At 41.3% G+C, this 26539-nt stretch overlaps 1 protein-coding gene across 3 annotated transcripts in view; it reads right to left on the bottom strand.

The window, feature by feature from the left end:
• IL1RAPL1 (interleukin 1 receptor accessory protein like 1) overlaps positions 1–26539 on the bottom strand; it is a 1334031-nt gene that overhangs the window by 11903 nt on the left and 1295589 nt on the right. For 2 of the 3 annotated variants that reach the window (XM_019529150.1, XM_019529152.1), the window contains one exon: positions 20729–20872. The exons of the other annotated variant lie outside the window; for it this stretch is intronic. In XM_019529150.1, coding sequence (XP_019384695.1) covers positions 20729–20872 — 144 coding nt within the window. The remainder of the gene's footprint in view (positions 1–20728; positions 20873–26539) is intronic. 3 annotated transcript variants of the gene reach the window in all.

Here is a 26539-nt window from a genome sequence, read left to right on the forward strand (position 1 = left end):
CCCTGGTGCTCACTGGGTGCTGCTGGGTGGGAGGGTGATCCCTGCTTCCCCCCACTGCCCCATGAGCCCCCCATCCCTTCTGCTCCCTCAGCCCCTCCATGGGTGCCCCGTCCAGGCCAGCTCCAGCCCTTTAAGAAAAAATAAGCCAAGAAAAGCCCTGGGACTCACTGCCCCTGCTTTGGGGGCTCCTGCAGAGCCCCCCATGTGGCACAGGGCAGTGGAGGGCAGCAGGGATTACTTCCCACTGACAGTAGTGATGAGTCCTGGGTTTTTTTTCATTTTTTGTTCTTAAAGAGCCGGAGCTGGCCCATGAGAGAGAACTGTGGGAGGGTTGGGGGAGTGGGAGGGATGGTCGGGGGGCTCATGCAGAGCCCCCCACATGGCATGAGCCAGTGGGGGACAGCAGGGCTTGCCCCTTGCCCAGCTACACCTGGGGGCTTATTTATTTTTTTAAACAAATTCCGGGTGCTGGGGCTGCCATTGCCAGGCTAGGAGAGGGGTAGGAGATGGGCCTGACCTGGCTGATTCAGAGATTTGGCTGCTGCCGAATCTCTAAATCAGATTTGGCCAAATCGAATCGGGACAGTGATTTGAATCACTGAATCAAATCACTGTCCCCCCAAATCAGCTGAATCTGAAGTGAATGCTAGCCACTTTGTACAATATGGTGATTAGAGCAGTCAGCTAAATAGTGGACCATTTCACAATAATCTGTTCTGGGTGGGTATTCTATATTTTCAGATGAAACTGGGCAACTATATAGCAAAGAATATAAAATTTGAGAGACCAAAATGAGAGTAATCAAGGAGCAGGGTGTTTTGTCTCTTTAAAATAACTAGAGTATCAGAATGCAATTAAGAAAGGCCCTGTAAAAATTATGTAAGTTCCCCCTGTAAGGCCCCACACCAATCAGGTATTTCAACACAGCACAACATATGGATATGCTTAGTTCCAATGTAATTCAATGAATGTGTGCTTTAAAGTCAAAAAGAATAATATATTTGAATTACCTCACTAAGTAGTCTTAATTAATAGTTTCTTAATGCGATATAATAGTGAAAATCTATCATACTGGCAGTGATCTGACTCAGCTTATCTAGAAACTTGGGCGCTTGAGCACCCATGTGTCAGGCTCGTGGCTTCATGGCAGGCAGCCTGGGAGCTTTCAGATCCACCATACATTATCTGGTAATGCCCCAGAGCAGTGGACCCTGGAAACCTGGGGTCTCTAGCAGCTATCCATGTGAGCAAACAATAAATCTGAGTTGGGTCTGCTGAAACCGTATTTGTTTTTTGTTCGAAGAATATTGAAGCAGACATATTGGTATGAAATCAATAAATCTTGATTTTTAAGTGAGAAATTAAAATTTCATTAAAAATTCCCCAGCCAGCTCTAATCAACATCTTAGAACTTTGATGATACGACTTATTAGGTTACCAGAGAAAGCAGTAAATAACTAAGTGCTCACAGCAGTGGGCTCCAGTTCAAACAATAGGTGGATCAAAAACCTGTGTACATGAAAGAAAAAAAACCCAAAAGCAATGCCAAGAGAATTAGTGACAATCCAGTCTTCTCTGTAAAATGAGAATTTCCTAATTCTCCCTCATCAACCTGTAAAGCACAATTAGGCCTGACATCATGTGTGGTATAAGAAAATGTGAATGATTTTTTTTTGCTAGTAGTGTTAAAGTGATATAGCTATGATGGTGCAGTAATTATGAGAGAGGCAAGGATTTTTTTGACAAGTTTCTGGATGCCTTGCATTCAAAATATTATCTAACTTTATCCCAATCATGCAGCTAGTCCAATAAAAAATATCACCCCAAAATCTTGGCTTCTCACATGGATTTTTGTTTGCACTATGGCTTTAAGTATAGTATTTATTTGACTATAAGATGACCCTGAATATTATTTGACCCTTCCCAATAATTAGCTTCTGTATATGGAAAATTTATGTGTGTTATAATTTTCCAGTTACAGAATCTAATTACTGGAGATTTGCCTTGAATTTGTCCCCATCCTACTGCTACAGCAGGGGAAATAAATCTGGAGGGAGTTCAGACAGCCCCATTTCCCTCTGCCCCCCCCCCCCCAAACTTCTTTCCCCTGCAGTCCATTCTCCTTCTCCTTACTGTCAGGCCCTGATCTCACTGAGCACACAGAAGTGAGTGGGCATGCCTGTAGTAATTTAGACAATATAGGCAAATTACTAAGGGTACCTATAGACTTAGCACATCCAGAATTAATGCATTTTACCTTTTTTTGAAAATGCTATAAATTTTAGCGCAGGTACTCCATAAACACACTTTTAAGTAGGACTTTTTTACCCTCTTATATAAACGACAAAATATGCATGATATTAATCTGAAGCCATGATGCATCAGATAATTCACTAGCCTGGGCCCCAGCAGAGACAACAGCATTTCAAGCCATGGTGACCCCATGACTTGGCATTGCTCAGTATATGTCTGTACTCCATATTACCTCCCCCCTCCCCACCCCACACACAAAGGATTGATGTACTAATTAGCTTCCTAACCATGACTGGAAGTGGGTTCTTGAAAGGGTGCAGAGGAGGGCCACCCGCATGATCCGGGGACAACAGGGCAGATCCTACATTGAAAGACTGCGGGACCTCAACCTGTTCAGCCTTCACAAGAGAAGGCTGAGGGGGGGACCTGGTGACTGTCTATAAACTTACTAGGGAGACCAGAAGGGGTTGGGGGAGACACTGTTTCCCCTAGCGCCCCCTGGCCTGACAAGGAACAATGGACACAAGTTATTGGAGAGTAGGTTTAGATTAGACATCCGCAAGAACTACTTCACAGTTATGGTGGCTAGGATCTGGAACCAACTTCCAAGGAAAGTGGTGCTGGCTCCTACCCCGGGGATCTTTAAGAAGAGGCTTGATGCCTACATGGCTGGAGGGGGGTTGGATGCCCAGGCGGGGGGTTGGACTTGAAGATCTACAAGGTCCCTTCTGACCTGACTTCTATGATTCTATGAGTCCTCCAAAAACTCATAATGCTTCAAAAATTTATATGAAGATGAGGTAGAGGGCAACCTGGTCTGATTCCATCTCATGGAGGGTGGGGCCACACTAATCACATGTAACAAGCTGAGAGAGGGGGCAATAGAGGGATTCTGGGTAGACTGGGGCCCTTTTTGCTGATATTTGTCAGACATTTAAGGCTGGTGAAGAAACAGGAGTCACTGGAAATGGGAGGAAAAGGCACAATTCAACTGTGGGAATGATGAGGAAGTTGAATAGTATGCTATGCAGTGACACGCTATGACTTGAAAGAGAGTCAGCACTGAGCGTAATGGTCACTATCATATATCTTATTCAGATGGGCTGCACTAACCTAGCCTTGTGGTAGATTCTTATCGGTATGTTTGGCTAATATGGGCCATGTGTTTTGTTGTCATGTTCAGTGTTGCCTGCAGTTAATCAACTTCACAGCTGGTTTCCATTACTGAGCACATGTTGCTTCTGGGAGCAGTTTAAAATGATAGACAATGTATTTCATGAAGTTTCTTTTCATATGAATGTAAGTGAGGATCTTTTTTCTCCATGCTTATTTGGGGGGAAAAAATCTCATCTCATATTTGAGTATATATGAGATATTATGCCATTTACAAAAATTATGTTGGTCAGGCTGGTGTGTATTAGTGATAAACTGTATTCTGAATCACTATCTGCTTTCTCCCATGCTTAGTAGGGAAATAACCAAGCCTCAATTTAAACCAGGCAGCATACCTAATTCAACCAGACTGGCTCCCATCTGCACATGTATTCAATTGATACCTCACCTGCAAAGCTCCTGATTTAGTTTAAAGCCTCTTTCTTTCTAGACTATCTCAAAGAACTCTTTCATACAAACCCATAGAAGCTTTAGTTAGTTCAGCACAGTGGGAGATCAGTGAGGAATGAGTTTTGATACACTGCGTGTGATCTCCCTGAGGACTCAGGTTACCTCTACAGAAACCTCAGTCAGTACAAAGCACTTCTATAGCCTGGTGTGAATAGATCATGAAGGTAAAGTTCTGAAGGATGATTTCAGTCATTCTATGGCATCAATGTATATGTCTGATGAAGGGAGAAAGGCAATGACCAAAGGAAACCCTTTAGCTTCAGGTTGGGCAGGATGGTCTAATTCAATGGTGAGCAACATTTCTGGCAGGCATGCCCCAAATTAAATTCTGCCCCGAGCCTGCGTACTGTGTTCATCCCCATCCCCAAGAGATGTATCTGATACAGTCTGTGCCTTGAAGTGCTGGAATGGAGGCAGGGTCTGGGTGGGCTTGAGTCTCTGGCTGTATCAAGCAGAGCCAAGATATGTGTTAACCAAGAGCCAGGTTAACTCTTTCCTGGACCCCAACCAGCACAGTTTCATATGGGAAGCAAGGATCCAAAGTCCTGAGTTTGATGGAGGCTGAAGAGGCAGGGGAGGGCTAACCTGTCTCTTAGTGGTGACACCTGACAGCCTTCTTGTGTAGCAGTAGCCTGCCTTCCCTCCACTTCACAGATACCTCCTTTCCTCTATTTCAGTGCCTCCTTACATAGAACAGGAGCCACATACAGCAGCAGGCCATACCACTTCTGCTATGTGGGCTGCTGGATAGCCACCTCTAGTCTAATTGTCTCCAAAGATCTAAATCCTGGTTCCATGTTCACAGGAAGGAAACCAGATTTTCATCTGAAGCCTTGTTGTCCTAGGAGGTCTGCTGCTTGCCTGGATTCAAGATGTCAAGGCAGGATTATTTAGACTCATTCAAGCCTCTGACTACTATCCCATGTTGCTCATCCATGTGAGCTCAGGGTGATCCTGATCAAATCAAGAGTAATTACAGGTCTCTGGGTGCAAGGGTGAAGTGGATGGGGGCATAGGTAGTATTCTCCTCAATCCTTTCAGTCAAAGGGAAAGACCCAGACACATCTGAGAGATCAATACCTAGCTGCACAGGTGGTGTCGCCAGGAGGGATTCAGTTTCTTTGACTGGGATGTTGTTCCAAGAAGAATATCTAGGAAGAGATGGGATTCACCTGATACAGAGAGAGAAGAGGATCTTTGCAGACAGGCTTGCTAAGTCAGTGAGGAGGGCTTTAAACTAGGTTTGCCGAGGGAAGGAGAACAAAACCCTGAGGCAAGTGAGGAAGCAGGGGACCGTAAGAAAGCAGGAGGGGCAGCAAGGGAGGCCTCATTCTTCCTGAGAAAGTAAGGCAATCGGATAGTCACCTCAGGTGCCTGTACACAAATTCACAGAGCCTGGGAAACAAGCAGGAAAGAACTGGAAGTCCTCACACAGTCAAGGAACTATGATGTGATTGGAATAACAGAGACTTGGTGGGAGCTAGCATGACTGGAGCACTGTCACGGATGGGTACAAACTGTTCAGGAAGGGCAGGCAGGGGAGAAGAGGAGGAGGAATTGTGCTATATGTAAAGGAGCTGTATGATTGCTCAGAGCTCCAGTATGAAACTGGAGATGGGCCTGTTGAAAGTCTCTCGGTTAAGGTTATAGGGGAGAGCAACAAGGGTGATATTGTGCTGAGTGTCTGCTATAGACCACCAAACCAGGAGGATAAGGTAGATGAAGCTTTCTGCAGACAACTAGCCTAAGTTTCCTGATCACAGGCCCTGGTTCTCATGGATGACTTTAATCACCCTGACATCTGCTGGGAAGGCAATATAGCAGTGCACAGGCAATCCAAGAAGTTTTTGGAGTGTGTTGGAGACAACTTCCCGATACAAGGGTTGGAGAGAAAAACCATAGGCCATATATGCTCTTCTTGACCTACTGTTCACATACAGGGAAGAATTATGGGAGATGTAGAATAGATGGCAAGTTTTGGGCAACAGTGACCAAGAGATGACTGAGTTCAGGATCCTGACAAATGGAAGAAAGCAGAGCAAAAAAGTATGGACCCTGGACCACAGAAAAGCAGAATTTGACTCCTCCAGAGAACCAATGGGCAGGTTCCCCTGGGAGGCTAGTCTGAGGGGGAAAGGAGTCCAGGACAGATAGTTGTATTTTAAAGAAACCTTATGGAGGACACACAAACAAACTATCCTGATGTGCAGGATGAATAGCAAATGTGACAAGCAACCAAGTTGGCTTAGCAGAAAACTCTTCAGTGAGCTGAAACACAAAAAGGAAGCTTACAAGAAGTGGAAGCTTGAACAAAGAACTCAGGAGGAGTATAAGAATATGGCTCGAGCAGGCAGGGAGAAAGTCAGGAAAGCCAGAGATCAAATGGAGTTACAGCTAGCAAGAGACATGAAGGGTAACATGAAGGGTTTCTACAAGTATGTTAGCAACAAGAGGAAGGTCAGGGAAAGTTTGGGTCCCTTACTGAATGGGGGAGGCAACCTAGTGACAGAGGATGAGGAAAAGGCTGAAGCACTCAATGCCTTTTTTACCTTGGTTTTCACAGGCAAGGTCAGCTCCCAGACTTCTGCACCAGGCAGCACAGTTTGGGGAGAAGATGAGCAGCCCTCAGTGGTAAAAGAACAGGTTAGGGACTATTTAGAAAAGCTTGGCGTGTAGAAGACCATGGGGCTGGACGCAATGCATCTGAGGGTGCTGAGGGAGTTGTCCAATGTGATTGCAAAGCCACTGGCCAGATGATTGGGAAAGGACACATATTGTGCTCATCTTTAAGAAAGGGAAAAGATGATCCAGGGAACTACAGACCAGTCAGCCTCACCTCCATGGAAAAATCATGGAGCAGGTCATCAAAGAATCCATTCATAGACACTTGGAGGAGAAAAAGATGATTAGGAACAGTTGGCATGGATTCACCAAGGGCAAGTCATGCCTGACCAACCTGATTGCCTTCTATGATGAGATAACTGGCTCTGTAGATGGGAAAGCAGTGGATGTGATATACCTTGACTTTAGCCAGGCTTTTGGTACAGTCTCCCGCAGCATTCTTGCAATCAAGCTGAGGAAGTATGGGTTGGATGAATGAACTGTAAGGTGTATAGAAAACTGGCTGAATTGTCAAATTCAATGAGTAGTAATCAATGGCTCAATGTTTAGTTGGCAGCTGTTATCAAGTGGAGTGCCCCATGGGTTGGCCCTGGGGTTATTTCTGTTCAATATCTTCATTAACAATTTGAAAGATGGCATAGAGTATACCCTCAGTAAGTCTGCAGATGACACCAACCTGTGGGGACTAGCAGATATACTGGAGGGTAGGGCTACGATTCAGAGTGGCCTCAACAAATTGTAGGGTTGGGCCAAAAAAAAAATCTCACGAGGTTCAACAAGGAATGTGCAAAGTCCTTCACTTAGGACCAAAGAATCCCATGCTTTACTATAGTCTGGGGACCAACTGGCAGAAAAGGACCTGGGGGTTACAGTGGACAATTAGATGGATATGAGTCAGCAGTGTGCCATTTTTGCCAAGAAGGCTAACAGCATACTGGGCTGTATTAGTAGAAGCATTGTCAGCAGATCAAGGGGAGTAATTATTCTCCTCTATTCTGCACTGGTGAGGCCACATCTGGACTACTATGTCCAGTTTTGGGTCCCCCAGTATAGAAAAGATTTGGACAAGTTGAGGAGAGTCCAGAGGAGGGCAACGGAAATGGTTTGGGGGCTGGGGCACATGGCTTATGAGGAGAGACTGAAGGAACTGGGTTTATTTAGTCTGCAGAAGAGAAGACTGAGAGGAAATTTGATAGCAACCTTCAAGTGCCTGAACTGTGGCTCCAAAGAACCTGGAGCAAAACCATTCTCAGTATGACAGATGACAGAAAAAGGAGAAGTGGTCTCAAGTTGCACCAAGGAAGGTTTAGGTTCGATATTAGGAAAACCTCTCTCACTAGGAGAGTAATCAAGCAGCGGAACAGGTTACCTCAAGAGGTAATGAAATTTCCATCCTTGGAAGTTTTTACGGCCTGGCTCAACGAAGCCCTGGTTTTAATAATATATTTGGGAATGGTCCTGATTTGAGTAGGGGGTTGGACTAGATGACCTCCTGAGGTCTCTTCCAACACTAATTTTCTATGATTCTCTGAATCTATGATACTATTTGTCTTTATCTTTTCCATATCCTTCATTCATTTTTGGCCATCTTAATACAGGCTCTGATTCATCTCCTATAAGTTTCTATTAGCTGTTGACCATCAAAATATCTACAGACTCTTCTGCTTGAAGTTATGCGTGCTGCTTCTAGTTTCAAGGAGCAAAAGTCTCCTGAGTAGTATTTCATTCATGGCTCATTTGTGCTTGTATTTCAAAAACTGAGAACCAAACACCTGGTACATTTTTGCATCTAATTTTGTGTATGCAAATTGAATTTTAGTGGGAACAACTGGTTATTAAACATTCAAATACCTTCCTGTTAACATTTTGTTTGGGTCACTATGTACAAAAATTGGCTGGGTAATACATGCACAAAAAGAGCCTAGAGCCTCCAGTTCTTTAGAGGCAGAATGACTGAATCAACTTAGCTTGACTGCTATATGTGCATACCTTGTGTTAGGATGGCAACCCATCATTGGCATTTCAGGACTTGCTTGACTGTGAGGGCTGCAGGTATTTTTACTATATTAGGCAATAAGCATTTCCCTTGGGAATATCAGTATTGAAAAATTAGACTCCATGGGTCATTTGGCTGTGATCAGTCTCATTCAAGCAGATTATAATTTCTGTTCTGACTGATCTAATTTATTTGACCACAAGGCTGGCCAACACTGGATGAACGTCCTTTGCAGTATGATAGCTTGTGAGGTTGAACTGAGGCACAATCATTGCTAGGTTCAGGCTTTGCTTTTAATGAACCTATACAGCTGAATAGGATCCTCATTTCTCTTTGAGTCTCCTGAAATCCTCTAGAATAATTAATATTGATTACAATAACATCTATTGGACTGAACAAAGCTGATCACATACAGATTCTTCTGCTGCTAAGTGCAGCCAATAAGCCACTTCTGACTTTAGCAGATGTTCCATTTCTCGATCAATGAGAAACTTGATGGATAACTAATTCTCCTTCTTCCCTAGAGTACATGTCAGCATAGTAAAGATTCTGACACTTATTATTTGAAACCAGGAACAAGCTGCTGACTTAACTAGAAGCTTTAGGATTTTAAGTGGAGTGCTTTGAAATAAGAGACCAGATTCATCAATGCCATGCTGATTCAGAGCAAAATTGATACTGTAGGATTTGCTATTTTTTAAAGTGCTCTGTACAGTAAAGATATAAATACATAGAGTTATCAAAGTTTTCCAAAGTTTTTTGTTTTTTCAAAACAATATTAACAAGTTCCACTATATGTGGGCTTTATTACTGGTAAAGTCACAACACATATACAGTCTGCACCATTTTTCATCTAGTTAATATGGTAATTAAGTGACACGATTTACTGCTCTGGCATTGTGAGAATCTGAAAGCCACCACATATCTTCAGAATTTAAAAAATATATATTTTCTCCCCTGAATATTCATGGCAGGCTAGCAGAAAAAAGGAAACGGAACATTTTTAAGTGTTATGTCAATACAAAAATTAATGAAAATAAGGAACTATTAACATTGACTTAGCCATAAGAGAAGCACTTTCGAAGCAGAGCACATCTACTAATATACTTCCAGATTCTTGATCAGAAAAGGATATTCATGCTAAGTCCTCTAGTGCCCATGGGTGGATTGAGAACTTTGAGATGGTGTGCTGTATCATTGAGTACAACATAATATTTCTCTCCATTTGGAGGTGGTGTCTTGAGGAATGTGTTTAATGCCCAAAAGACTGTCTAACAACTCTCTTAACTCTACAGTTGGGTTAATAAACAACATAACAAAAATCCAAGCCTCAAGTACGTAAAAAAACAACATGACCTAGTAAGATCTATAAGGTGTGCGATTGCAACAAGCATTGTTGGAGTATAGTGAAGAGGGCTGCACAGGGACATGGTTCTGGGACACCTTGGAGTGTTGCCTTTATAGTCAAGCCAGGGCTTTCAGTGTCACTGTTCTCTATGCAGCTGCAGGAAGTTGGGTGTGGAGCCCAGCTGGCTATGCTCATGGAAGAGCTGCACTCTAAAGATCATGGCTCAGGATGCCATGGTGTTTAACTTATTCCCTACTGGCTTCAGAGTGCAGTTTGCTCTCTCATTGCAGCAGCACTGTTGGCTACATGGAGAGGAGGAGGTAAGAGGGGATGAGAACTTCCCCAGGAATGGCACCTGTCTGGGACACTGAGGGCACATCCAGATGAGCATACATGTGTGTTTCCCTGGGGACAAACAGCAGCAGAACATAGTTGTGCCACTGCTACTTGTCTCCAGGGAACACCTGTTCATGTGCACACTGATGCTCAACAAGTTGCATCTGGGCTGGCCACAGCAGCCTTACCTGGAGTCCTGGAATCTTCCTAGGGCTGCATCAGTGGCAATCCAGACACACAGAACCTGGCCAGCAGCCAGAACATGGCTCCAGTCAGCCAGGATATGGTTTCAGGAGGCACACACCTGTCACCATGTGCACCACCCCTGCTTTGTTCAGGCATGGGTTTTTTTTTGACATTGGGATCTCCTGGTGTCAAAAAAACCCTACTGAGCTACAAATTAGCACAGTGAATGCCTGCCTGTGAAGCACGTGCTGTTTGCGGTGGCACTGCCAGGTGCAGTTTGCGGTGCCACGTGCAGTTTGTGATGCCACACATGCATGCTTGTCTGGATGTGCTTCTAGAGTCCAGTTTAGAACTCTGCACTGCCCACCCTGTTCCTTGCTAACTTCAGTACTAGTAGTTTGCTTGCTATGGTAGCCGCTGTGCTGGCCAGGTGGAGTGGAGTGGAGTGGGTGAGGAGCAAAGGTGTGCCTCAGTTCCCACCAAACTTAGGTTTTGCTTGGCTGACCTCATTGTCTTCTGGCTTACTGCAGGTGTTTTGGTTCCTTATAGCAGCAGCATCACTAGCCATGGGGAGGGGAGGGGGAAGAGTAGATGGGTTTTCCCCAAGAACAGCACCTGCCTTAGAACCTGGAAGCCCTGATGAGCTCCCTTCTGCTTACCCTATCCCCTTTAAATCTCTCCACCTGCCTCCAATGCCTGCCTGGTCTCTATTTTACTAACTTGCTCCTCTCCCTCAAGCCCAGTCAAACACTGCACTAGGCATATCAGGATCCCTTAGTTCAGTTGCTGAGTGGAATAGAGAGGGGAAGGGGTCCTTGGGGGATGTCTACGCCATGTCTAGTGCCATTATGAAGTACAACATTTGGAGTAAGGTTGCAGGTCTCAAACAATTCTGTCATTTCATAGTGGCTAGGGTCAGGAAGGACCTGAACAGATCATCTAGCCTGACCCCCTGCCACAGGCAGGAATGAATGCTGGGTTCACAAGACCCCAGACAGGTGATCATCTAACCTCTTTTTGAATTTGCCCAAGGTAGGGGCAAGACCACTTCCCTAGGAAGTTGGTTCCAGATTCTGGCCACCCTAACTGTAAATATTGCCTTCTGATCTCTAATCTAAACCTATTCTCCATCAGCTACCATTGTTCCTCGTCACCCCAGGTGGTGCTGGGGAGAATAGGGTTCTTCCTATTCACTGATGATCTCCCCTGATGAGTTTGTAGGCAGCCACCAGGTCCCCCCTCAGCCTCCTCTTGCCGAGGCTGAATAGATTCAGGTCCCTCAGTCTCTCCTCATAGGGCCTATCCTGCTGCCCTCTCACCAAGCGGCTGGCCCTCCTCTGAACTCTCTCCAGGCTGGCCACCTCCTTTTTGAAGTGTGGCGCCCAGTACTGGATGCAATACTCCAATTGCAGCCTGACCAATGTTGCATAGAAGGAGAGTATTACCTCTTTGGGCCGGCTTGAGATGCATCTTTGGATGCATGACAAGGTATGGCTGGCCTTGTTGGCTGCGGTCTGGCATTGGCAGCTCATGTTCATCTTGGAGTCAATAATGACTCCAAGATCCCTTTCTGCCTCTGTGCTTTCAAGAGGGGAACTCCTCAGCCTGTATGTATGCTGTGGATTCCTTCTCCCAACGTGCAGCACCCTGCACTTAAATACATTGAACCCAATCCTATTCTCATCTGCCCACTTCTGTAGTCTGTCTAAATCTATTTGCAGCCTCTCTCTCCTTCAGGTGTGTCCACCTTGCCCCACATCTTAGTGTCATCAGCAAACTTGGACAATGTGCTTTCAACCCTCTTATCCAAGTCGCTGATGAAGATGTTAAACAGTGTAGACCCAAGGACCGAGCCCTGGGGGACCCCACTGCTCACATCTCACCAGGTTGAGTACGACCCATCCACCACTACTCTCTGGGTGCACCCCATCAGCCAGTTTTTTACCCATCCAACTGTGTAGGCATCAATGTCACAGTTGCTTAATTTATTGATGAGAATGGGGTGAGAGACAGTGTCAAAGGCTTTCTTAAAGTCTAGAAAGACTACGTCCATGGTGACACCATCATCCAAGGATTTAGTTACTTGGTCATAAAAGGCAACCAGGTTGGTCAGGAAGGACCTGCCTTTGATGAACCCATGCTGGTTGCCCCTGAGCATGATCTCTCCTGCTGGTCCCCCACAGATGTGCTCCTGGATGATTTTCTCCAAGATTTTCCTGAGGACCAAGGTGAGGCTTATGGGCCTATAGTTACTTGGGTCCTCCTTCCTCCCTTTCTTAAAAATTGGGACTATATTAGCTAGTTTGCAAACCTTTGGCACCTGGCCAGATGACCATGAATGCTCATACAGCTGGGCAAAGGGCTCCACGATGACCCCTGCCAGCTCGTGCAACACCCTTGAGTGGAGGGCATCTGGACCTGCAGATTTAAAAATGTCCAGCCCTTCCAGAAGATCCCTAACTACATCTGCGCTGACCAAAGTCTTGACAGAGCTATCTCCAAGATTGTTCCTACCTCTGTAGTGGGATCAGAATTTGAACAAAGGTCAGAATTTGAACCTGCTGTCAACTTGCTAATGCCTAGTGAACTTTCCCTATTCCTAGACTCCAGCATACATTTCTATAGCTACTTAATGAATACTGGTTAAGTCAATTTTTGTTACCTTTCAATTTGCTAAGCCTTTTTAAAATTTTAATTTCAACATGAAATTTGATCAGTATTTCTTTGCTATCTCATGTATATTCATTAAAAAAGTAATGATTAATGCTGCATCTGTGTTTAGAAATTGGATCAGATAGATCAAGTAAAAAAAAAAAATCAACACAAGGTGCACAAATTAATCCAATATAATTATTTCAAGCATACATGTGAAAACTTTTTATCATGTGTATTTTGCTGACTTTCTATTAGCAGAGCTGAAATTTGTCATTGATAAACACATGAGAAAGAATATTATTTAATTAACTAAACTAAACTGAATAATCTATTATTAATGGTAGATCTTTGCTTAGCTTTATTCTAATTTCATATTCTTAATGAAATTAAAAGTGCATCTAAAAATGTTTCTCAGTTGCTCTCATTAACAGTAAAATTAAATTCTACTCTTGAAGACTGACTACTTGTAACATAAAAAAATTAGATACAGGACTAGTCTTAGAAGTAGTTCTTGATTGATAAGGAATCTCATAGGCTTATCTGAAGCTTTAGAGTTCCAAAAAGATTATGAAACTTAAAACGATGGTGATTTTAACTATTTTCTCTGCTGCAAAATGCTTGCAAATCCAATACAAAAACAAGTATATAACCATGAAACACAGAAAATATCAAAATTCACTGATATAAAAAGCAGCAGCATATGGAAGCAGTAAGTTAGAAAACCATGGAACATCTGAAATGGAGGAGCCAAAATACACAAATTGCTAATAAATGGACTTCCTGAATCAATAAAACTCAAAGTGGTGGATCCTTATTAAGGCCCTGTTTCAGAAAAATGCTTAAGTACATACAGCCTTAAATATATTCAGGGACCTGAGACCTGTGTCTTAAAACAGACTCCAGTTTCCTTAAGTTACAAAAGTATGGCAGGAACAGCGTAGTATATTTTCTACCGTTATGTTATGTAAATAAGGTCACCAAACACAGTTGTGACAACTGGTATATTCAACACTTTCCTGTCCTGAAACTATTTTGAGGTCATGAAAAGGTAGTCAGTTATGGCTTGGCCTTTGATAGGGGCCCAGAGCATAGAAACATTTACAGAACATGTGGCTAAGGCCCAGAAGAAATCATGTCTTGGCAAGACATACCTACATTTTTATTGCCTTATGAAAGGTTCTGCTCACTCACAGACAATTCTGAATATAGCAATGTTTATCTTTTGGTTTTTTTTCTCCTCTATTTCTAGGTTATGTAGCCTATAGCTGTCTTATGGTTATAAAATGTTTCCATATTATAATAAAGTTCATGTTTTTATTTGATTTTTTTCTTAGAGTTATGCTGTAGATGCTATAAAACATTAATTAAGGAGAAGCAAACAATAGGAGTAATTTTTCATTGAATCAATACATTTCAGGGACTCAACCTTCATGAACTTCTCATACTTAATTAAGACATTAATTGGAATGTTGTTTGAATTACACTGCATATGCAAACGACTGCAATAAACTAAAAAAATGAGTTAAAATGAAACAATATTCTGAGAAGGAACCTTAATCTTGGTAACTATTAAGATTTAGAGAAATAAACACTACATTTCTCTAAAGCCGATTTTATTTGATAGAATTTTAAATTGATATTCATAGAGTAACATTTCTTATCGGCACACTATGCCAAAAGCCAATTAGAAATCATATGCAGACTTTTTCCATTGGTCCCTAGGGGAGATTCTGTAATTGAGAGCATGTCACTAACTTCAGCAGCAATTGCAAACTTTCTATACCTATATTTTGCTATACAGCTTCATTATTAACAAAATTACTTTGCAAGGTGCCTTGGCCATGTGTAGGAGTTGCATCAAAAGCTGCTGGTAGCTAACTCCTATTGCAATAGAAAGGGAGCAGACAAAAGTGACAATTTTTGCCTGATCTGGCCTCTGAAAGCACTCTACAGCTGTGACTGAACACAAGTGCATAGCTGTAGAGTGCTTTAAAAGGGTCTGATCCTGTGAAAATCTGAACCCACACTAGGTCACGGTTCAGATGGAGATGCTTCAAAATGAGGCAGCTTCAGGTATTTGCATCTATGCCACCTGCCAGCCCTGGTGCTGTTTTCAGACTGGGAGGGAAAGGGACAGGAGGGAGTTTGGTTTGGGTTTTTTTTTCAGCCGGTGCTGAAGAGTGGAGCAGGTGGATTGGAGTCTCCCTGAGGTGAGGGGACTCCAATCCACTCACCCCACCCTCCAACCTCTAGAATGAGCTCCCTCCATTCCCTTTTTCCCCCTCCCATTCTGAAAACTGAGCTGGAGCTAGGAGGGGGGAAGTGGTGTTCCTAGCGGAGAGTGGCTGCAGGCTCACGGCATTTCTAAACAGAAGCTGTATTCCCCAACCCCTGGGACCCAACAGTGAACTTCTGTAGGGTCTGGGGCATCATTGCAACTGATAGCACTTCCTGCAAAGTGCTATGAGTTACAACAGGGAGCTGCTGTTCTGTCTGCACTGAAAGAATCTCAGAGGAGTTTTCCTTTACAGTGTAGAAAAGTAGTCACTGAATCCTTCCTTTTTCATGGCCTTGTGACAAGGTGTTTAGCAGAGTTTGCAGATTCATTGGAACGTGACAAGACCACATGGTAAGCACTTCAGCTATGGCCTCCAACTTGTGATCTCTAGTCACTAAATAAAACCAAGGAAGCTATTAAGACCTATGCATTACCTTCTCCCATTTAATGCAGTTAATAAATCTTATATGGATAATCCCAGAGATGCATTTGCAAGGCCTGCCAGTGTTGCCCTGTAGGGGTATTGTAAAGGGTGATGTGATGATGGGAGATGATTTACATAAATGGTACCACTTGTAACAGCAACTCTAAAGACAGAAACTACCCTGCCAAGCCTTTTACGTTTGACAACTGATGGATGCCCAACATCCATTGACACATTCTAAGCATTCTGTTGATATTCAAAAAATAATCAAGAAAAGGCAGGAAAAGCCGCCACAGACCTCCAAAAATCAATTTAAACTAGAGCAGTTTCTGCAAGTGAGGAAGATGAGTTGGTGGGATTACAAGGCTGAGAAAAATTCCTTAAGGCTTGAATTAGGAAGCTGTGGTTGGCAACAGGGTTAAACCCTCTGGAAGATAAGACAAAACTACAGGTCAGCGGTATGACTGCAGCGCAAAAGAAGAGAGACACTCTGGCAACAGAAAAGATGGTCTGATCTACTCCCTTTAGCAGTCCCTGGTTTCTGTTCCAGCAAGGCGCAAAGACTTAGCTGTGTGACAGCTGATAGGAATTCATTCAAAGTGGAACTAAAGTCTCAGAGGTATGCAAACTAATCCCTGAGGGATCTCAATCCTACCACCATTTGTGAGAGTCCTTAATCTACTACAGGCCATGCATTTGCTTAAGCCTCAATTTGCATGCTATATAGAATTTGTGCTCTTAAAACAGAGGTTATTTGTACTGAACACCGAAGTTTATTAGCGATCCCGCAATAGGTGGTGGGAATAGCAAGGAGGGCTGGTGGACAGGATATTTGTATATAAATCTATTTCCACTGCATTTGCTTAATCACCATTTTTATAATTATTTTTACCTTCAGCTTTCTTTGGTTTATCTAAATCAAGCCCCTCATGGTTGCTTCTTACTTCACTGTTCAGTGTGTTTCTTAACTCCTTTAGGTGGGAGCACTGCTTTTGTTCATCAAAGTGCCTACTCATAGCCAGTGGCTCCCATTTCATAGCTTACAGGCAACATTACCTGTGGGACCCTCTGATGTTCCATGCAGCCACAGGGAAGTAAACAGTTAAAACAGAAGTTGAGAAGGAGAGCAAAGTGTTGATGTTGCTGAGGACATATTATTTGCTCAATTTTGCTCCTGAAGGAACAGTGAAGATTGAGAACTTGAAAACTTTCTGAAATCTGCAAAATGTTTTCACAGCTGGGGAAACAGAAAGCCTAAAAACCACACACCCTAAAATCTGATACTGGAATTACCGGAGCTTGAGTTTGTTATGTAAGCATATACATATCTTTAACTATTTGAATAAGCATATCACTATTTAATGTATCTGAACCTGGCAGATCTTGAATAATATCACTATTCACAGCATTTCATAGAAGATGACACTGTTGCCCAGGAGAAAATTCTCCTGGATAAAATACTTCCAAACATTCCCATTAATTTCTGTGAGGCCAGAATTACATCTCCTTTTTTTAATTACATCTGTACATATCATATAGTCTTTCTATAATTTTCTTGTAAGACTATCATATGCACTAAGAGAAGAAGGTGGAAAGAAGTTAATTGATCATCTAGCAGCAAATTTTCATGATCACTTTACATTTTTTTCTGTTTATTGGGTTACTTATGTTGACTGAATAATTTTACTAGTAAGAGGAATAGCACAGGTGATCATTTTGTTCTTAACCTAGTCCTTGGAAAATATAAACAGTAAAGCCATTGTGTAAAAAAATAAACTGTTATTATGGATTCAGAAAGGGATGGGATTTGGTCTAAAATCTCTCTCACTGGACTTAGATATATAGTGACATAAAGAAGGTCATATGTTGTCAAGGTGGATTTGCTAGCAGTACATTCTAATAATAACTAAAGTCAACATATAACTAACATTTTGTAGACATGGTGTTTAACAAAATACTCAGATTCTTAAATCTGTAGTTGGGCACCTAAACAGGTAGCTAGATTTTCAAAACTCTCTGTGCCCAAAAGCTCACAATGAAACTCAATTGTGGAAAATCCTGATCTATGTTTTCAAAGTGTTATAGACCATTCATTAACTTTCCCAATGACCAAGAAATATCACCTATATGTGAGATATAGGAAATTTGATACAGAAGGGAACTGACTTGCCTAGGTCACAGAGTCCATAACAGACCAGGATTTGAATTCAGGCATTGTTGGCTCACAATCTCATAATTTTTCCTGCACTATTAGCTTCCCCCCATAATCTTATGAAGCTGTATGATTTCCAGTGGCATAACAGTCAGAAACTGCAGATTCTGAGAATCTGCACTGAGTTATTTTCTGTGTATGGGGGGTTAGAGATGCAACTCCAGTTGAGTGGACTGGATTTAGCGTCTGTTTTATTTTTAAATGGCAAAAAATAAGGGAGAGATTGACCAAGAGTATTTCTTAGAGAGGGTCAAGCAACTGAATGAAGGTTTTTGTCACTTGGACAGAGTACGTGGGAAGATCTGAAGTTGAACAAAGACCAAAGAATCAGCAGCTATGAAGGAACATGTTTATTTGCAGTGTCTTTATAGTATTTAATCAGTTCAGATTACATTTTCTCTATGGGTTAAAGAAAGCTGTACTTTCAAATGCCATGCTCTGCACACAAATAAGAATGTTATTCTTTAGAAACATGCACATAGCAAGTGAAGAACAGTTGAGATGAGAGTTGATATCTCTGATCAGAAATAAGAATGAATATTGTATTTTAAAGGATTTTTTCACTAAGAACTTAATTGGACCAAAGTCTTCAAATGCTTAGAATCCTCTATGGGTATGATGTACTATACAGAAAGAGGCTGTGAATATTTAATATTTGCTTATCCAAATATTATGCTGCAATGTGACAGAATAGGACATAAATTATGGATAACCCATGGACATATTGCTGCTACCCCTCAGGAGGCTGGGTTATAGAAGAATATCGATATTCAGTCTTCAGTGCAGAACCTCTATAGGTTACAGTGAGGCAGAAGGCCCAACTGTAATAAAAACTAGAAAGGACATAAGCTTACTACTACAATTTATTTTAACACAAACTGGGAGCTGTTCATCTGTAAAACATTTCCTCTGTGTCTTCTTGCGTGTGTAATAATTTTAAGAACTTAAGCGAAACAGACACTTAATATTGAAAGTCCAGCTGCAGCAACTCTATCAGTATGATAGGTTTTTAGTATTCCATTTGATATATTGGATAAAGTGAAGTACATTATATTCTGCTCAGAGTCAAGAAGTAATATTTCATTTTGCATATTACTGCAGCTTAGCACATGAAATTTGCAGCTGTTTATACTGATTGTTAAAAGGACCTCTTCTCTATGTGCTGTAGAGGCTAAATTTGCTTTACTCTGAAGTTTGACTTTAAAAGACAAGCATTTATCTTCTCTGTACAAAAGCCTGAGCTCTTAGTAAGGGAAATTTTTCTTCTTTTTGCTTTTCTGTGTTTATTTTTTTCCCCTTTGGTTACTGTGTTCAAATGGTAATTTAAAATTCACTCCATAGGCCAGTGAGTTTAAATAGATACCATGTGTATTGTTCCCTAATATCAGTTTTCTAATGACTCTGTGGCAATAATAAAACTATCTAGAAGAGATAACATTAAGTGATTGCTATTTAAATACCTTAAATATTTTGGTATAATTGTATTATCAAATAAGCACATATGGCACATTCATGTAAAGACCATTTTATGGGGTGGAGGAGAGAATTGATCTACCTGGAAAAACAGAGTTCTTTGTAAAATCTGGGTAAGTCTGGGTATATTTTAGCTTCCTCATCTTTAGACTAAATGTAGTTATATTAATCTTCCACATTGGGTTGTTTTATGATTCAGTATCCTAAACTTGTATATCACTTTGTGATCTATCAATAGAAGGTACAGAATACTGAAACAGTTTTGTGAACACATATGGGTAGAATAGGTAAGATATTCAAATCTGACTTTGTTGTTACTGTGGGCCTTGTTTTCTTTTTTTAACCCTTTTTATATTTTTACCTTAGAGACAGAAGCGGGTCAGTTCCTGGGAATTTTTGTGTAAAGATGGAGGACTCATTCTCCATCCTCAAATATTACTGTCTCCATTCATTCTCCTTTATGATAGACTTCTCTAACATCCCCCAACCTGCATAGGTATATCATAAAACACAACAGGATGTTTCTGCTTGGAACTGCTGCCTTTCACTGCAACATGTTGCCTTCTTTAAACAGCATTTCAGAAAATAAGGAGGTATCAACCATGTAGTAGCCATATGAAACAGCAAGAATGCTAATCCAAGGCACCCTGCAAAATTACTGGAGACCTAAAGTTCAAAACAATTTTCTTTTCAATTGTGAGTGGTTGGTGGGATTGCAAACAAATGGAAAAAATTCTTTAAAGGTAAAACAGTTCGTAAATTGAATATTGCAAATGAATTGTAGCAATTCAAGGACACCAGTTTAAACACATCTGCAGGACAAGTTTAATCAACATTAACTACTCTCTAAATGGTTAAGTACATAAACTCAAGAGAATAGACTGCTGGGTAACTTCCAAAACACTCAGTACAGTTTATTGAAACTGATCAATTTAAACAAGCAGCAAATTGAGATTCTCTTCAACCTCTAACACATTTGGGGAATACAATTAGAGAAGACATTCCATTGCTTATGGGAAAGTGAAGTTAGCTTTCAGTACTGACAGAAAATGAACACCTTTAATGCATCAAGATTAGTAATTTACGTTTGGTGGTGGGAGTAAGAATCTTAAAGATACAGGTGTCCCTTGGAAATCTGGAAAGTAGCAACAGCATCAACCAAACAATTATTGCTTCCACCTAAGGGATGCATATTCAATCCACTACTTAATGCAGTGAGAAAGAAGTCAGTGCTAGTGCTTCACCTTTAACATTTCTTACAGCACAATAAAACCTGGCCTTTGAAAGCAAAAGACAGGCATATTTAGAGAGTATATACTTACCTCCATCTAATTCTTCAGCTCCAAAATGATTCCTGTAGAAGAGCATAATCTCAATCTTGTAACACTTGTAGATAGTCACTAAACAAACAAGCAGCAGCAGAATAGCACCAAGCCCACCAGCAAGCTCAACTGTATACATCAGCTCTGCAAAGAATTATAAAATGTAACAACCACATTCAGAACGGAAGGAAGTCAACACCAAAATGCTTTTCAGCTTATATATGACAGTAACAATGCTAGATTTTTTTTTCATTTGGTTTTGGATTATTTATAGGAACTCTGGAAAAGTATCCAGATAATGCCAGCTTGTTTCCATATTTATATATATAAGAGAACTATACATCTCCCCTTGTATAAAAATGTAATTACTTATATGAAAAGTAAGGAAACTCTTTGTGTTGAATGTTCTGTGCTAGGTTGAAAATACATACACACAAGTTTCACTGTGTTTTACAAATATACATTTTGACACACTATTCATATAGTAGTTATAGAGATAACTGCACTTCTTTTTGGAAGATGCATCCTGTCTCACATACTATACACCAAAGATAAGATACAGCTAAGATTTTTGTTGCGGTTTTTGTCTGTGTCATGGGATTACACCGAAGAATGATTTTTCTTTTTTTTTCAAAATACAAATAAAAAAAACCAAAACAGCCTATGAACCCTAGCCTCTCAAACCTCAGTTATGTGTTAGTATGTTTGACATAGTTCCCTTATGATCTGCAATTCATCTTTATCCTCTCCTTTCTCCCTAAACAGAGTTGGCTTATATTTAAATGTTGGAAATCATCCCACTTTGTCAGTTTTGACATTCAGATTCAGAGGAGGATTCTTCCTTTTGTTACTTCATACCACTGGAGATTCCTGTGATAGATTAAGATCATTGTTACATAGCTCTGTTCCTGAGGATGGGGAATCTAATCTAATATAGCCATATCTGTCTGTCTGACAACAGCAATTCCTTCCATGATAAAAATCAGATGATCATTTTATCAGATGATAAAAATAAGCAATAAGTAATTATTTTTTTCTGTTATTTCTGTATAACAAGTTCATGTTCCAAAAAACATAATTAAGTTTATTTAGTCAATTATATTGCTACTGAACTAATATTCAAATCAGAATTGTAAATGCAACAACAAAAAAGAACAGTGCAAAGCTCTAAAGGTTTTTGGTTGTTTACTTTATTAAAATTTAGAGAGGAAGGATACCTTGCTATACTGCAAGAAAAGCCATTCATTTGTAAGATCTCTTTCACTCAATATTGAAGAAAGACTGGGAATTGGCTGAACTTGGAAATTGAAGAAATGCACTGTGACTGCTAAGAAGTCTAATGGGAAGAGAATATAGAGTACCACTTACTTTCATAATATTTGCTTCCAGCTGAGTGGCCTGTATTGGAGTTAAATAATGTATGCCTGCTGTTACATAAGTTACCCTTTTGGTCACTTTTATATAAAATACAACATTACAATTCAATTAAAGAAAAAAACATTAGAGAAAGAAGGCTATTTAATTTATTTTGACTATTGGACAGAAAGGTGTACATTCTTATTCTGTGGAAGCATCCAACTGAAAAAGGTTTCATTACTCTCTAGAAGACACTAAAAATGTAATCAAATGAAATAAGAAAGGCGTTTATATTCCATGTCATTCTCTTCAAAACTGTGGTGGAAACTCCTTTGTGTTATACATTTTTAAGACGAGCACTGTCTATTCACTCTTTCAGTGCTTCACCGTTCTTTAGGGAGGAGGTTTATTTAAATAAAGTAGAAAGACAGTTTGCGTAGGCCTCGTAACACAATATTTTAGAAAATAAATGGAAATGGTAATTACACTGTACTGGTTTACTATAGTCTTTTTATCATTTTGTATCATATGAGATGCAGCTGTTCAGCGGGAACGAGAAAAGAGGGATTTAATATGCTAGGTTGCCAAATACAAAACATACCACTTACATTTCTACTGTTATAATGTATTAAAGGCAAGGAAAAACTTTACAAATGGAAAACAAAAAGTTCTCTGAAATTAATGATTGGGAGATTAGATGGGGAAAAAAGCCCTGCAGGTAGCATTCTTTCAATTTTCAACATGCAGGCAGTCACACTAATACACTGCATCACAACTAGAACTTTTGCTAAGAATGGTTCTCTTTTAAAGTACATTTTGGAGCAGCTTTCACGATTAGAATTCTAAAGGTTTCTAGGGCATGTATTTTTTTTCTTTTAATACATTTAATCTGAATTCACATAACACTATCCCATAGTCATTATGCCAGCTGAATGAAATTGCAAAATTCATAAGATTGCTAAAGGTACTTGCAGCTGCCACATTTAGATCAATCTAACTAGGGTTAGGTTGATCTAAATACTGATCTGTGCACCTGAGGAGATGAGCTAAGTTAGACTGGGAATGGGATAGCCTGATCTAGTGAATGTCTGCACGTATTTGGAGCATGGCCTTAGGACTGGGGAAGCCCAGCTGCTCACCCCAGCCCCAGGGCTATGTTCTTTCAACCCCCTCCCTATCACCCTGCCTGGGCTATTTTTAGCCACCTGACTTTTCCACCCCCGGGCAGACAACCCCCCTACTATGGACCCATAACCCTGCTATAGAACCGCCAGTCCCACTGCTCCCATCAACACCCTCACCCCCTTGTACCTACCAACCACCCCCATGTACCCTCTAGCCCCTACTGACTCCACCTGTCCCTCCCTCCACCTAGATTTACTTCTGGCACACATCTACAGCTGCCACTCTGATATAGGGTGTGGTGAATGTCTGTACATACCGCAAGTGCCCCTAATAGACTGACAAATTGTTTTTATATCCATTGCTGCCAAATCCACCCACCACCAGGATCATTTCTGAATATACTGAACTGTATGTTGGTTTCTAAGCAGACAGTTTGTAGGCTACATTTCATCATATGTAGCCAGATTGCTGCTCCAAACTTACAAGCATATATTGGGCCTTAGAGAAATTAGTGGTCAGTGTGTGCCAGACTTGGACCATAGAAAGGAAGGTTGTAGGCCTGGTGGAAGGGCTGTCCTGTTGTGTGAATTTGGACAGGTCCATTTCTCATTCTTCCCCATTTTACTCATCTGTAAAATGGGAATCACATTTCTGACCTCACGCTTTTAGCCATACTGATGAAAAGCTATATATGAGAGCTGAGTATGAGGAGGAGGAGGTAGGGACCACTTTTACCTAAATATAGCAAGACTAGCAAGGCATAGCTATCTTCACACGGATAAGGCTCTCAATATTTTCTCTCATGTAAAAATGTTTAAGACCTGTTTTTGCAGCTTGTATTCTACTCTCTTTGAAGCCTGATCTGATTTTTTCAGTATCCTGGAGTGGCAACATTTAAAAAAGATTCCGTTTCAGCACAATTCTGCATCAGAAGGGACAAACAAAAAGTGCAAACCTTTTAAACTCTGTTTAGCTTTTGTGTTAGGTAGTTAAAATTATGTCACCTTCCTTTAAGGGACTGAGACTTAATAGTGAAAACAGTAAAGAAAAATTACCAGGCAGAACCTTAAGGGAACTGGCATTCTGTTAAACACAACAAATGAACAAGTGCCAAAGAGCTATGTTCAAGAGCACAGCAATCATTTAGTTACAGGCAATTAACAATAGTCCTTCAGTAGCACAAGAACAGGTCTACTCTAAGGGAAAATGCATTGATTACTGCTGCGGTAGTAGATTGGTTTCTGAATAAATTGCTTCAATTTAAAACAAGATTTGCTACAAGCATTTTGACCAATAGCTACATTTTTTTTTCTTAGCAGGATAGTTTGGCCAAGCAACCCAGTGAAAGGAACAGCTAATTAAAATAAAGTACATGCCCTCTCTAAACATACTGAATGATATGGCTGGTAATAAATGCACTCATTTTATACTAATCCTACCATAATTATCAGGTGCACTTCTGGGATCCATCTTTGATCTGCACCTGGCTTTAATTTTTGATAAATCTCTTCCCTCAGTGTCACAGAGGTAATTTACTTATCATTAACTGGAGTGTACAGAGAAGTAAATAAAAGAAAAAGGTACACTCAAGGCTTCATACCTGTGACTTACTGGCATGTTTTGGAGACTTTATATTTAATGTTCTGTGATGATTTAAAATTAATTTTTTTCTTTTCATTGGTCCATCTTTAGTTGATCTGTTAAGTAAGAAAGATGCTTCAAATCATCTTTTTGTGATTGATAATTGTATGAGGATATAGGATTTATAGTCATATATTCAATTTCAGAGCCTTTTCCAAAATCCAATTACAGTAGTATCTCAGGATCCAATCTTACAATGACTTTAGCAGATTGCTTAACTTCATGAACTGTAAATAATCCCCCTGAAGTCACTGGGACTACTCACAGACACTCAAATTAAGCACAAACACAAATCATGGTAGTACTGGAGCCTAACCTATTTTTATTGAAATTATTCTGCTTATCTTGGGCAGTCAGCTCACTAATTTTGTCTAGATAGACAGACTTGGTCTGTTAAATGAAATGTAATTGTAATGGGCATTACCAAAGGGTAACCAATGGGTATTATCCAAAGGGTAATTCTTGAAGAAATATTGACTAACATTTATATCCATTGTGTTCTGGAATAAAATGAGTTAGACAAAAAGGGCTTTGATTGTTGATAGAAAGAATAACTTGTCAAACAATGGGGTTCTAGGTGGATGTAACAGGGTGGCCTCCTTGTCAGGTCTCCACCAGCTGCCCTGCTCCTGGGGTAACCACCTGTTTCATCTCCTGCCATGCCTTGATAGAAAAATATGCGAGTTGTTACTAAGGCTACCCACTACTCGCCCTGCTGACAAGGGCCTAATACTTGCACCAACCTCCCCTCCATGGGTTCCATGCCTTGCAGATGTTACTCTGCATGTGTTACTTCCCTGGCCTACGACCAGATCAAACTGGGCACACAGTTGTAGCTCTTCTCTGCAGCCCCAGAGGGCCACTCACATGCCACCCCTCTCTCACTGGGGTCCCACTGACTCCACTGGCTCTCATCTAGCCTGTTTCATACTGCCGACTCTCAGGACCACACTCATCCCACCTGCCCTCACCCAGCTTTGGGCTTAGCTCTCTTCACCTTGGTCAGTGCCAATGCAATCTGTCAGATGTTTCCTGCTATCCTTACCTGAGCGTTGACTGAGTGATTCAACAACTATAGGTCTATTTCACTCCTGCCCCTCGCTGTGCCACTATGCCTTCTCAGTCGCCCACACTCACAGGGCCATTCTAATCATCACCCCTCTCATTCAGGGTCCACTCGCACTCCCAGGGTTTACTCTGCCACCTGGGCACAGCCCTAGATCCCTGCTCCAGCCTGAGCTCTGCCTCAGGGCTCCTTAACGGGCCTGGGCTCCCCCTGTTCATTAGAACAGCACCACGGATGTGCGGCTGGGGTTATAAGGTGCTCTAACCCACCTTTCACTGGGGAGGTAATGGCCTGGCATTTCCTGGGTGCTCCCACGCCATTATGAGCCCCACCAGACCACCCTTCCCCAGCAGGGTGCAGTTTTATGTCTTACCCAGGACACAGGAGTCACCTCCACCCCACAGCCCCTGCCCTTACCTCCAGAGCAGCCTCTCAGCCTAACGTTACCTCCTTGCTCCCTGCAGTAAACTGCAGCCGAGCTTATATCACTGGGACAAAACAGCTGCCCTAATCAGGCACCTGGCTGCTACCTGGTTTTTGCCCTTAAAGTAGCAGGCATGAAAGGTGCACTGTCACAGTGGATAATAAATATTATTTAGAAAGTAGGGAGAGGACTGGCTGAC

Source organism: Crocodylus porosus, unplaced genomic scaffold, assembly GCF_001723895.1.
Source record: "Crocodylus porosus isolate Cpor-Errol unplaced genomic scaffold, CroPor_comp1, whole genome shotgun sequence".
In the NCBI taxonomy this organism is placed as follows: Eukaryota; Metazoa; Chordata; order Crocodylia; family Crocodylidae; genus Crocodylus; species Crocodylus porosus.